The 13,364-nt window shown below is 32.9% G+C and overlaps 2 protein-coding genes across 5 annotated transcripts; both read right to left on the minus strand.

The window, feature by feature from the left end:
* LOC125873292 (probable serine/threonine-protein kinase PBL7) lies at positions 1-3,994 on the minus strand. Of its 2 annotated transcripts, none has more exons than XM_049554199.1 (5): positions 3,726-3,994; positions 2,396-2,649; positions 1,992-2,181; positions 1,470-1,861; positions 1-421 (listed from the first exon to the last, which is right to left on the minus strand). In XM_049554199.1, the coding sequence occupies exons 1-5, from the start codon at positions 3,844-3,846 to the stop codon at positions 146-148; spliced, it is 1,233 nt and encodes a 410-aa protein (XP_049410156.1). In that variant the 5' UTR covers positions 3,847-3,994; the 3' UTR covers positions 1-145. The 2 variants fall into 2 exon arrangements, with proteins under 2 accessions (XP_049410156.1, XP_049410157.1); XM_049554200.1 differs by having other exon boundaries at positions 2,396-2,646; positions 3,726-3,984.
* A 2,775-nt stretch (positions 3,995-6,769) lies between these two features.
* LOC125873293 (uncharacterized protein YKR070W) lies at positions 6,770-12,328 on the minus strand. 3 transcript variants are annotated; one of them, XM_049554203.1, is made up of 13 exons: positions 12,136-12,328; positions 11,951-12,054; positions 11,155-11,190; positions 10,094-10,167; positions 9,866-9,906; positions 8,955-9,026; positions 8,652-8,853; positions 8,221-8,316; positions 8,063-8,130; positions 7,664-7,859; positions 7,504-7,587; positions 7,182-7,251; positions 6,770-6,808 (listed from the first exon to the last, which is right to left on the minus strand). In XM_049554203.1, the coding sequence occupies exons 1-12, from the start codon at positions 12,249-12,251 to the stop codon at positions 7,192-7,194; spliced, it is 1,149 nt and encodes a 382-aa protein (XP_049410160.1). In that variant the 5' UTR covers positions 12,252-12,328; the 3' UTR covers positions 6,770-6,808; positions 7,182-7,191. The 3 variants fall into 3 exon arrangements, with proteins under 3 accessions (XP_049410160.1, XP_049410159.1, XP_049410158.1); XM_049554202.1 differs by lacking the exon at positions 6,770-6,808 and adding an exon at positions 6,837-7,025; XM_049554201.1 differs by lacking the exon at positions 6,770-6,808 and having other exon boundaries at positions 6,837-7,251.
* Between the last annotated feature and the right edge of the window lie 1,036 nt (positions 12,329-13,364).

Raw genomic sequence — 13,364 nt, forward strand, 5'->3', positions numbered from 1 at the left:
TTGTTTTATTATGTCCAATCTATGATTTTAAAGCGGCATCTTTAGTTTACATATGACACAAAAAAGTTGACAACCACTTCTATTTGTGTGTGTTTCAGTTCTTATTTTAGTCCTCAAGCTTTGTTGTATCATTTCCATCACCACATTACCAGGTTTCTTCATTGTTTATAGATTTCTGAGGAGATTGACTTTTGTATGACTTCCGGATAGGAGGCTCGATTTCAGGGTCATACTTTAAGGAGGCAAGGTAGCTCAAAGCAGTGACGATATCAACAATTGGAGGACGCATATTAGGTTGCTCCTGGACACACATTGCAGCAATTGCAAGAGCTTGGTATAAGCTCCTTATTGGATAGTGACCATCAAGTGCTGGATCTGCCATTTTGTAGAATTTTTTCCTGTCTTTGAATAATGGTCTTGCCTGCAAAAGCAAAATGCATATCAGATAGAACAACATTATGTTTATCCTTAACAAGTCTGTGTTAAACTGTATTTCTCTAGTCACTCATCAGAACTCTGAACTAGAAGGCACCTGCACATCACTGAGACTATATGCATAGGGTAAGATGCCATTCAAGCAGGGGCGTATACAAGAGGGGGTCACCGGGTTCACGTGAACCCATGGTCCCCTCCCGAAATCATATATAGTAGTGTTATATTTTTAAAAAATATTTAAATATTAATGTGTGAACCCAGACTCGAAGTATCATATAATGTAGTACGATGATGATTGGGTGCACCTCTCTAGGTGAGGTTAGAAATTTGAATATTTTATCTATCTTGTTTTAGTTTTCTTTCTAAGATTTTGTAACTAGTTTGGATAAATAAAAGTTAATTTTGGACCTATAATTTTAAAATTTTAATGGTTTTCAGTAAAAAGAATCTAACCGATCAAATTTATGTCTTAGATCCACCTTTTCATAATAGTGCACCCATTATCTATAAATCCTGAATACGCCTCTGCATTCAAGGACAGTGCAGACAGAACGACATCAAAATTAAAGACACTACAAACCAGTACATGACACCATAATATTTGTACCAAAAGGAAGGATGATTCAGGTAAATGCAAATCGACTCTTCTAAGCAGAAAACTGCAATTTTCCTTTTGATGATGGAGAAATCTCCAAGGGCCGTGGGCACAGTTCGAAACTTGGTGGATGAAGGGCCACCCCTTAACCCTTCTCCACTTAAATACCAGGCTTTTGTTTGTGAGGAAAAGAACAGACAGAAAACTATATATTTAAAACCAAATACATCCTCCAATCTGATAAACAATGACTAAAGACTTGTTCAAAAAACAATACTGGAAGTAGTTTAGGGACATCCATTTCTTGGATCCATTTAGGTGCAGAAATGAGAATGATGGTTAACTTCAGTAGCTAGGAGGTAAGGATAAATCAGGTCTTACCACAGTATAACGACAAAAATATATAACATGGCAACAATAAGAGATCAAAGGAACATACCCAAGAAACCAGGTTTTGCTCCGCAGCAGATTTTGTATAGTCAATCGCTCTCCTGCCTGTGATTATCTCCAGAAGAACAACCCCAAAGCTGTAGATATCTGACTTGAATGTCAGTTGGCCAGTCATAGCATAATCTGGTGCACAGTATCCATATGTGCCCATCACTCTGGTGGAAACATGGGTCTTGTCTCCACTAGGACCTACTTTAGCCAAGCCAAAATCAGATAACTTAGGGTGGAACTCCTTACCAAGTAGAATATTGGAGCATTTCAGATCACGGTAAATAATTGGAGGATTCATCTTGTCATGTAAATATTCCAGGCCCCTTGCGGCACCTGCAGCTATCTTCATTCTAATGTTCCAATCAAGAGGTTTTTGATTTGGCCAGGGGTCTGCACACATTGAAAGAAGCAAAGCAAATGGACTCATCACAAAGAGTCGAAAGAAATAAGCATGTTTCTCAGGATGGAGGAAGCTAAGATTGGAATAAAGTAACATGAAAAGTAGGCAATGATAACATACCAAACAAATGGTCTTCCAACGAACCAAGAGACATATACTCATAGACTAATAGCCTCTGATCTCCCTCAGCACAACAACCAATTAGTTTAACAAGATTAGCATGGTCAGCCTTACTTAGTGTCTGTACCTCAACAACAAATTCCCTAACTCCTTGGCATCCATTTGGATCAAGTTGTTTGATGGCTACAATCTGCATTGGAAAAGAAAATAAAAGATAAACAGATTCAGGCCACCAACTATACCTAATGCTAAACCACTCACTTACTTCAAATGACTTTGCAAAGATTGGAGGGGATATAAGTTCATAAAAGGAGGAGAGATATTCAAACAATCCTGTTGTGTATTAAAGACTTTAAGGTAAGGGAGAATGATAAGTATCACGACAAGAATGGCGTCGAGCTGACCTCACCAGTATCCACCAAATGACCTTTATATACTTTGCCAAAACCTCCTTCTCCCAAGAAGTAATCTTCCTTGAAATCTTCTGTTGCAGCTATTAATTGATCGAATTTAAACCTCTGTGCCTTAGCACCACCTGTTTTCCCATCTGTGGGAGGGATGTTACTATAACCCCCTTCTTTCTTAGACATAGATCGATTTGCAATTTTACCCTCTTCATTCTTCACAACTTTAAATTGACTAGCCACCGGTGTAACTACTGAACAAGATAAAACAAGAGACACCAAAAAGATGGGAGTTTAAATAAAGGAGGACTCACTTGAAGGAGGGAGAAAAAGAATGAAGAGCACATGGATAGTAAACGGCCAAAATACTTATCCCAGCAAGATCCTCAAATTTTGTAGTACACAAAGAAGCAAAAAAAGATTCATACAGAGAAAGGACCAAACTTTTTGAAAAAAATCAAACATATACAGAGAAAAGTCCAAAGAACCAAGAAATGTTGTTCTCAAATTGTTGTCAATCCGCTACACTAGACAACACCCTGAATCAGAAATCAGAATGTTCAACCTCCTCCTTATCAGGAAAAAAACAATTTTTTTTTTTTACTAATTCCTTCCATGAACATCTCAAAAAAAGACATCAAAAGTTTCAGAATCCTGTAAACATGAAAGAATGAAATAGGCATAGAGCCACATAAATATATCGAAGACATTATTTGCAAACATAAAACGAGGGGTCTTAATAGCTCAATTAGTTGGCTAAGCAAACTTTCACCTTGTTAATGAGGGTTCAATTCCCCACCTTGTAATCCCCTTCTCCTACCGGATTGTCATAAAAAAAATTAGCAAAAAAATAGAACCTGAAACGAAAATCAAAGCAATAAGGTAGACAAGACGATGTTTGCTCAGATGGTGCACATCCTCCCCACCAATATTAAGTTTGTAGGTTTGTGTCATCAAAAAAACAAAAAGCTCCCAGGAATTTTTAAAAAATGGAAATAATATATATTTGGTACGATGGAAGTCATTTTTTCTTATGGAAAATTGCCTTAATATACCAAACACATTCGTGGAAAATAACCATAAAATATTTCATCAAATCATTATCTATATCGAAAAAGATTTAAAAAATCGTAGATGCATGCAACAATAATAATTCAAGATCCATAAAACAGGACACAAAAACAAAATTTGGTTTTGGAAAATTCAAAATATGATCAAATTCCAACAACCCCACATTGAAATTTTCCAAATGCACAAAAAAGGAACAATCTTTCCAAATCAAAAAAAAAACCCATAAAAATTTCACCAAATCATTTGAAAATATAAATACCTTGTTTAGGCTGTGGCTGTTCAACCCTTTTGTATTTATGATTACTACTTGTTTGAAATATCTTTTTCTCTGGTTTCTTCACTGATGTATCTCCATCTCCAGAACAAGGAAAACACCCCATGATTTTAATTTCTTCAAAAATATATCTACTCTCACTTTCTTACTAACTATTTTTCTCTTCTTCTTTTTTTCTCAAATAATAATAATAAATGATTTAAGAGTTACAAAACTCTCAGTTTTTTTTTTGCCTTACTTTAAAAGAGAGAAAGAAGAGAAAAATGAAGAAAGAGAACACATAGCTTTAACCTTTTTATACGTTTATTTGTTAAATTAAAAAAGAAGCTACTCTTTTTCTGGGGTTTTTGTATTTGTGGTGCAAATGTGTAACATAGTTTTTTCTGGTACAGCTGATCCTCAAATTAAATGCCACGTAATAATACCTAGATTTTTTTGGTCAAATCATATTAGAAAGTCACATCAATATATCTCGTCGTCATAGCTGACTCATCAACAATTGCTGTCTCATCGGGGTAGATCCAATGTATCCGTAACAGATTCATATGAATTCAGTATTTTCGATACAAAACATAAATTTATTAAATTTATTATATATTATTAAATATAAATATATAACTTTAAGTACATAATAAGTTTAATGCTAAGAATCTTCCATCTTATAAACATTGAATTCATCCTCTGGTGTAATCTCATCAAAATTTAAGAAAAAACAATCGAACTACTAAAAAATATATTGTCAAATTTAAAATATAAAGATTAAATTAACTTATTTTAAAATCAACACATATATATATTTTTCTTTTTAAATTAATTACTAAAAAACTTGTCAAATAAAATAAAAATTATGTATTTGCCCTACAACAAAAAGAGTAAAAAAATAGTTTGACGTATAAAACATCTCGGTTAACAAGGTCCGAAAAGAATCGCACTACAATAAATATGATATAGATAACCTATGTAATGCGATTTCCTCCATGACTCGAACACATAATCTACAAATCACACCGAAAATAACTTCAAAAGGCTCATCTTCTCCAACGCGGCTTTCATTTGAGAGCTAATAAACGAGTGAAAATCTGTCAAGTTACTCAAATTGTTTATTATTGTAGGTAGGTTTTGACCAAAAGATGTCATTCCTTGGTTGAATATTAGGGAAAGGAACAAAATTGAAAGAGAACACAACAAAGAGAGGGAAAAATCAGCATAGAATAAATAACATAAGTCCACCAGCAGAAAAAATAATTTTAAAAAACCAATATGTCAGAATTAAAATTACTCTTCGTGTAGTAGAAAAAAAAACAAATAAAACTTGATCATTACCAAAATGTAAGTGTTTTATATATTAAACAAATCACGTTAAAAAAGAGCGGAGCAAGAATATAAAAATTGTATAAAGTAATTACAAAATTTCTATAAGATAAATATTATATATATGATTGAATTTGGTTCGATTTGTTTATGGAGTATATGATTTTAAAAAAAATAAAGTTCACTACCTAAGCAAACCACACAATTTGTTTTATTTGATTTTATTTTATGATTCGATTTGGTATTTTGGTTTATGTTCAATACTCCTACTCAAATGAACGTATGCCCATTTGTTCTTTTCTAGTAATTTGTTTTGCCCTCATAATTATTTTTTAACAAAATGTTCTCTACCAACTGTACTACTTCATTTTCTATTTTGTCAAGAAAAGGACTAGTACATTACTATATTGATAATTAATTATTTATTTATTTATTTTATAAAAAAAAAAAAAATACAGCCGCGGCCCAGCTGTAAAATAAAAATATTGAATTCTGAGAAAGAAATAAAAAGATAAAAATGATATTCAATCAGCTACGTCTCTGGTTATTGGTATAGTCTTGTTCTGTTGATCCACCAAATCCAACTATATATTGACTATTTTAATTTTTCATGACAAGAAAAAACACAAAATGAATGAATATATAACCTACAACATACAATACATTCGAACCTTTTCATTCTTATATATAATATTAAAAAGTGGATAAAAATGTAAAGAGACAAATGTTGTAAACTTGGTTTGTGATTTCGCAAATCAAACTATGCCCTTAATTTAAACTCAAAAGAAGACGATTATGGATCACCTAAATAACATACATTAAACTAACTGATATGGAGTAATATTATTGAGTGAGAATTGTAAAGGCAGTTGAGCTGGTGCAGCAGGTAGTATCTCACGAGGGAGATCAGAGATCAATTTTCTTTGTCAATACCTTCCCAGTCGTCGAACTTGTCTAAATATGATTTATATCTTTTATTTAATTTACAAATTGTTAATGCTGATTAACTACAAATGAAGTGACAAATAAGAGTGCACGTATAGTTGCGTCTAGTTTACAAATTCCTAATAATCAACATTTTACCGTTGTGATTAAGACTGAAACGAGGGTGATTGTTTTTCTTTTAAAATTGTTAGCAAAGCTAGCTACTGAGCACTAGTCAAACAATTTATGTTGAGAAAATGTTGCAACTAAATGGAATGTCTTTTTTTTTTTTTATGAAAATGACTCACAACTATAATCAAACTTTTAAATGAAAAAATAGCTATTCATATGCTGCGCCATGCATTTTGTTTATTTATTAAGTTGTCGTGTCACGTATTTATAGATTTGAAAGATATTTGCAACACTCCAGATGTCTTATGATTTATTAGTGAATTAATATTATATTATTATCTCCTTCTAGATTTTTCCGACTTTTCTCCGACCAAGATTATATATAAATTTAGAAGATTTGTCACCCCATAATCTTTTTCTTATTTTAAAAGAAAAAATCAAGATATAGTCAAAAATCAATTACTATTTCTAAAATAAAGGAGTTGGAACCTCCAACTAATTAAAAATAAAATAACATAGTTATCACTTGATAGGAATTCAAAAAATCGTTTACTGATGATACAAACCACTTGAGACCCTTTTAAAATAACATAGTGAATGTATTCTAATTCTAACCAGCTGTGGCAATTTGCTGGCGTTGTATACTTATTGTTAGTATTAATACTATCTTTGGTCCATTTTATTTGTATTTTTAAGCACCCCTAACAAAAACATTTTGAAGCTTTAATCATAGAGTATTAACAATGACATTCTGACAAAAACAGATATCAAGATCGTTTACAACAAGAAATGATCTGGAGTATGAATCAACTGGAATCTGGGAGTGACATGCTAAAATGTTTATGTACTTCACTCTCAGATCTAAGAATTAGATTTGCGGCACCTGTTTCTTCAACAGGTGCAGAGCTCTCACCAATGCTTTATTGCAACAAGAATAAATTTGAAAAGAAAAAAAAAAGTCACTCGCCAAAAAGAGGCATATAAATGTTTATCTGTAAAGCTAGGACGACCACCATCTTCCTCATGGAAATTAGTCCGATTAACATAAAGGTAGAAACAAGGTGAGAGTTTTACCAGATGTGCATCATGAGATACACTCCTTGCTCAAAATGTAGTCTACTGCTTCTTCCACAGTGTCAACAACCTGCACCAAATGAAGATCATGTTTGGGAAATGTGTCCTTAGTGAACATCGTTATACTTGCTTAATGGCGGTCCAGAAATGGACCATACTAGAAATATGTGAGTGAATATCATCCATCCACTTATTAGCTTTACAAATTAATTTTCCAGATCGAGTGGGTGATTGCAGAGGGAATTAAAGAGAAAGCAGTTATGCACTATTGTATAAAGAAAAAAGTAGATGCAGTCATAGGTCAAATATGTCATTTACTCACCAGATCTGCTGGAAAATCGTCATGATTTTCTTTCCCCTTGAAGACACCAGTTCTTGTCAAAATAGAGAACCAAGGACTTCCAGCCTTAAAGGTAAGATTCAGAATTATATGCAGTTCATGAAATAGCTGAGTAGCAGCTTAAATAAATCAGAGAACAAACCTGTCGAGCTCCTTTGATATCAACAGAGGGATTATCACCAATCATATATAAGGTTTTGAAAAACTGCTTTCTATCATCAACTTGATGGTTAGTGTGACATGATTGTAGAACATGCATCAGAACTGTCTCCGCATTTTTAAATACAGAAGGATTTGGTTTCCCATATGACGTATACTTCAGAGCAGCAGGATGGATACTGCAACAAAAACTACTCTCAGAAGTGCATTACTGTAAGGTGCAGTTTCATTTACATCATCTCTATACCCATCTTACGTGAAATGTAATATTAATATTTATGCTGATCTATAATCAGAGCATGATAACGACACTATATGCAAGCTACTTTCTCAATTATCAGATATTATATCAAGTCTCAAGATATTTGGAAATGAGCCTCACGCATTGAAGACGGATTCTACTGCAATTCTGAAAGCACCCATGCCAAGTCGTTCAGATGGAAACAAGGCCTAGAGTGAAAGTTAGATAGCAAAGGTTACATTCTCTATGAATATGTTGAGGAAAGCAAGGACAATCAGATCTATTTAGCATTGGAAAACCTGATAGGCAAGGTCATCATTTGCAAAAAAGAGTGGTGGCTGGTGTGCAATCTCTTTTCCTGGCAGCCCTCCGGTCCTTAGAATGTCACAGAGAACCTAAAATTGAATTCTCTAGTTAAAATTGAAAAACTACAATAGGTGGAGTGAAAGCAAATTTGAGCACATTAATTTCATGTAGTAAGACATGGAGATGCATGCAAATGCACAAAAAAATAAGAAATAAAAGGAACAGACAAGATTTCTGGGAGTTGGATGAATCTGACAGGGACTTCACAAATCAAAGGGAAACATAGATTAGGAAATAAAAAATATAAGAAAAAAAATTATTGGCCAAATATTAAGTTTCAAAAAAAAAATTATTGGCCAAATATTGATGGATAAATCTGATTGACAAGTTGTATCTGCAAATCACTAATTATAAAGAAGAATACCTGGATGTCCCTGCTCCAATCAACAGAATCACTAACAACAAAGACCGCCGCCACTCTCTGCGAGCATGGATCATTGCTCAAAGCTGTATGCTTAGACTTGCTACTCTGATTACCATCCAGCTTGTCTGTCCATTTTTTGTATTGTGCCAATGGGTCAATGTTGTCAAAACAAGATGCATACTCATCTATGGAGAGAACATTTCTGAAATTTAAAGCATAGTAGTATATCACGTTGAAATTGTTAAGCATTTGAGGTTTGCACTCTCAACCTACATCTATAAAGTGCAAAGCCAGGGAGCTTACTTAAAACCATATTCAGACATCACTTCGGCGGGTTCTCCTTTTCCAACAGCAACAATAAGCTCATTCTCAAATCTGTTAACATGGATTTAACTTATTAAAAACAACCAAAGCAAATTTTGATCTTTCAAACTTGAGATTTCTTATTAACGTAAACAGCTTTAGTTCCAGCAGATAAAGCTTTGTAACCTTATTGTGTCATCCTGCAAATCTATATCTGTAGTATATACGCTTACACTATAGGCTCTTAACTTTGGTTGTTGTGCCTGTATCTAACACTTCTCAGTTCTCATACGCGATGCACCAACAAACACTCAAGTAGACAAACAATAGGAACTTCAGCACTTTTAGCTTTTGCAAGTCACTAAAATTAATACATAAAATCACTTAATAAATGAGATAAGTATTTTCTGGTTAAGGCATTATTTCATCATTCAAATTGAATATCCATACTAAAACATTTCTGGACACCCAACTCGGGACAGGAGAAAATTTTACGTGCACTTCCTAAGTCAGCTCTAGAAGACTAATTGCATGGATAACCATTGCTAACCTTTTTCTTTCCTTTCTTTTATTCAAACAAAACAGCCATTTTTTAAACTGTAGTTATGTTTATTATTCATAAGTGATCAATTTATTAAAGACCTGCTGGTACTTCTATCAACTAAGCTATGTCCTACTTTCAAATATGTGGAGTTGGCATACTGGTAATCAAGCCACATGCTTTTTAGGTGCTTCCGAAGTTTATTGCTATTAATTTCAGTTCAGAAGAAAGCACATCCTTTCGCATAATATTTTGTATAAGAAAACCTGCACATAAGAAATAGCCATCTTTGTTTTCTTCTACTAACTGTTCTTTATTATATATTGAATGCGGAAAATTGGGGAATGAAATCTACCAAACAAAAGATTACCTTCTCATCAACTGTTTGAACGGTGAATGCCCCTGTATAACCTGCAGATCCATTCAAGCAAACAAAATGCACGAGAGACTTTAAGCATGGAGCAAGTAGCACATTATAGGACTACCAACTCATGGAAAGATCCAATTGTTGAAGAGAAAGAGCAGTTATAATCAAGACAATACTAATTTTGGATAATCAGAAAGAACTTCACCACTATGTCTCTCAAAAGTAGTATACCTGTAAAGGTAGGATATTAACATCCAACAAACTTCCCAACTCCTTTGCTCTTTTAGATTCAGGAACACCACCTCCTATTGAATATAAAAGACCACATTAAGCCCCTTACGTCTGATAAAGTAATAAGCTCTCAAAACGCATGCCTACTACTCCAAAGTCCAGAACAGTAGGTTATAATAACGTTGCCTCAATGAGTCATAGAAGGAAAAATGAATCATTCAGATAGGAGAACTAGTCTATGATGAATTAATATTTACTGTGATTCTACTAAGTGAAAGATGCCACTCCACCTATTTGGCATTATTTTTCATTCAATCTCTATCATGAGATCCAATAAAAGAGCTCCATCAATAAACCTAATTCTTTTTTTTAATAAGTTTATCGATAGACCTAGTTCATGTTCACCTGATGCATAAAACACATGAAAAAAGTGCATGTTTTTAAATTTCACTCAATTTTGCTAGGTATAAAAAGTGGAAACCAAAGACAAAATGAATGCAAATGCGAAACCAGCATGGAAGCTGATAGACTTTGGAATGTCCTAATCAAGAGATATTTCTGTAGAAAATCCAGCACTCATCTCCCTTTGAAATTAGGAACCAAATACTAACCGATGACATTGGGTTTTATGTATTCATAGAACTGCCAAAACATATTCATTGGGGAGAGAACTAACATCCTATGAGTCATCAATGGTTTAAGGGATATTGGTATCAACAACTTCAACCACCTAAAAAATCTCTTCTACAATACTAACTTTTCTCATTTCAACAAGGATTCTCATTATTCACAAATTATTGTTTCGTATGAGAGTTTGGAAAAAGTAGGCCAGTGAAACCCCAATTAATGTTACAGGACACTACAAGTTTAGATACCCCAGTTAATTGAGATAGATATCTTCTAAAGCCATGATTCATCCTACTCCAGAAATTGATAAGTAGAACTTAAATTATTGCATTTATGGCACTGTTACTTTAAGTAGCTAAAGAATGAAGGCACGAAACCAGTTGCAATGCTACCAAATGGATGTTGAACAAGAACAGGTTACATCAACCACTCACCATTGGTCAAGAATACATAGGGAACCTTCAGAGTACCTGCACAATCAAAAAGCTACTGAAGTTAACCTACCTGATCTGGGCTACCAACAAAAAGTGCCTATATATAGCTCCAAGCCCATAAAAGTATGAATCAGTAGTATTTAGATGGTAATGCTACAACATCACAGAGGAGAGGACAACTTCATATCACAAGATCGATAACATTGTCTAAATGCATGTGATTTCAGATATTTTGTAAGGAAAAATCACTCCAGTGCATATCACTTTCCCCCTTTTGATGGAAATTTTCTACAATTCTTGATAACCGAACATTGAAAAATGACTTTGCTAAGAAATATAGTTTCTTCAAGCATTTTCTATCATGCCAAATACATCAACAATTAAGAAAATATATCAAGCTCGCGGGTAATAAATGGAAAAGAAAAATGAATGTGTGGCTAGAACTTATTCTGGAATATCATTCTCATTTTCTCTTGCATCAACCTCGACGCCTTATAAGATCATGAATATTACTAAAGTCTCTTTTAGAGGAGCTAAAACAAAACAAAAAATAAAAAAATTGAACATTTATCCATCATACCTCTTTATTTTCCCACATCCAGTACACATTTTACCTTAAACATATAAACAGATTGTTATCTCGGCATTTTCATAATAAGTAGGCACCTACAATTGCTAAGTTGTAGCTAATAAAATTCTTAATTTCATTTTCATTACCTCTTGTGACAAACATTATATAATCACAATATTCTATTAGAAAGATAAACTAAATGTGATAGTCGAAACGACATCGTACCGGAATCATCATAGAAGCGTTTGAGAGCTCGAGGAGAGCCGCCGATAGGGTTGCTGCCGCAGAGCAAAACGCCATCAATGTCGAACGCGACGCCGAATGAAGCTCTGCATCAAGAGATTATAGATTCTCATAAAAACTAAAGCAAAAACACATGTACTAATAAGAGATAGAGATAAATTAAGTACGGATTGGAAGAGGAGTGAAGTTGACGATAGAAGAAAGCCAAAGATAGTGAAGGAGTAGCTGTGCTTCGAATCTGCGAAGAAGAGAGCTTTCTTCTTAAAATCTGAAGAATTTTCATCTTCTCTTTTTGATCGTGTAATCCCCTTTGTCCTGAATCTTTTCAATAATAAAACCCGATTGGTTTATTGGACTTGTATTTCACTTTCTCAAACTTTTGTGTTTTCCGAAAAAAAATTCATAACTTTAAAATTAAACAAAAAAAAGTGATATTTTATCATAAATTATAAAAAAGTGTTTTGCAATGAGTGGTGATTGAGCCTTATATTAAGCCATGAAATTTTTTTTTATTACTTTAAAATTATTAACTTCACTTGAAAATCGCAAACTACCTATCGTATTAAAGTCAATTGCAAAATTATAAATTTTATTAGTGAAATTCAATTTAAAATTAAAACAAACTTGTATTTCAAGTAAATTAGATTTAGTTTTTATATATTATCATGTATTTTATTTTTGACTTATAATTGTGGTCTATTCAATAAAAAGGGCTTGCCCAATTTTAAATTTTTAAAAAAATCATGAATAAAAAATTAGCAACGAGTGTCATATGAAAATTCCTTGCTTCAAAATGATTTATGTTGCTGATTAAAGTGACCGAACTTCAAAACATTATAGCAAAGTCTATAAATTTTATCAATCACATAGATAAAGGGCGTGTTTTATATTATAGAGCTTGTTTTCTCAATTTTCATTAAAAAATTATTAACATTGAAAAACATCATATATTATTATTATTATTATTATTATAAAAACAGGATAAACAACTTTAAAGTTAGAAATATGTTATACTTATAGAGAAACAAATGGAGTATCACATTTTTTTTTTTGTTTTTTGAAACAAATATCACATCAATATCCAAATATAAATAATTCCATTTGAAATGAAATCAATCATATATATTAAAATACAACCCAAGAAGTGCTGAAACAAATGGAGTAAAACAATACTCCAATTAACCAAAACAAAAAACAGTAAACAGGCTTACTTTCACTTGTATTACACAGAGAAATTGAAAACGAAACAAATCGAATCAATAGTACATTACATCATAGCCTTCGTCTTTAACGAATAATCCAAGCGAAGATACCTCCACCTCCAATCTTTAGCTCGGATTAAAGTCACATCACAAGGTAAATATAAAACCACTGCTGATCCGACAGATTAAAAAAA

Source organism: Solanum stenotomum, chromosome 8 (genome assembly GCF_019186545.1).
Source record: "Solanum stenotomum isolate F172 chromosome 8, ASM1918654v1, whole genome shotgun sequence".
In the NCBI taxonomy this organism is placed as follows: Eukaryota; Viridiplantae; Streptophyta; class Magnoliopsida; order Solanales; family Solanaceae; genus Solanum; species Solanum stenotomum.

Bases quoted from the DNA above. Each gene is read 5' to 3' on its own strand.
- LOC125873292 (XM_049554199.1), bottom strand. From the start codon at position 3,846: ATGGGGTGTTTTCCTTGTTCTGGAGATGGAGATACATCAGTGAAGAAA. The intron at 2,182-2,395 runs GTCAGCTCGACG...TTTCCAATGCAG, and splicing joins ATTTGGTGGATACTGGTGAG to ATTGTAGCCATCAAACAACT. The intron at 422-1,469 runs GTATGTTCCTTT...TTGCTTTTGCAG, and splicing joins AGCAAAACCTGGTTTCTTGG to GCAAGACCATTATTCAAAGA.
- LOC125873293 (XM_049554203.1), bottom strand. From the start codon at position 12,251: ATGAAAATTCTTCAGATTTTAAGAAGAAAGCTCTCTTCTTCGCAGATT. The intron at 7,860-8,062 runs GTGAGGCTCATT...TTTTTGTTGCAG, and splicing joins GTAGAATCCGTCTTCAATGC to TATCCATCCTGCTGCTCTGA. The intron at 7,252-7,503 runs GTGAGTAAATGA...CATTTGGTGCAG, and splicing joins ACGATTTTCCAGCAGATCTG to GTTGTTGACACTGTGGAAGA.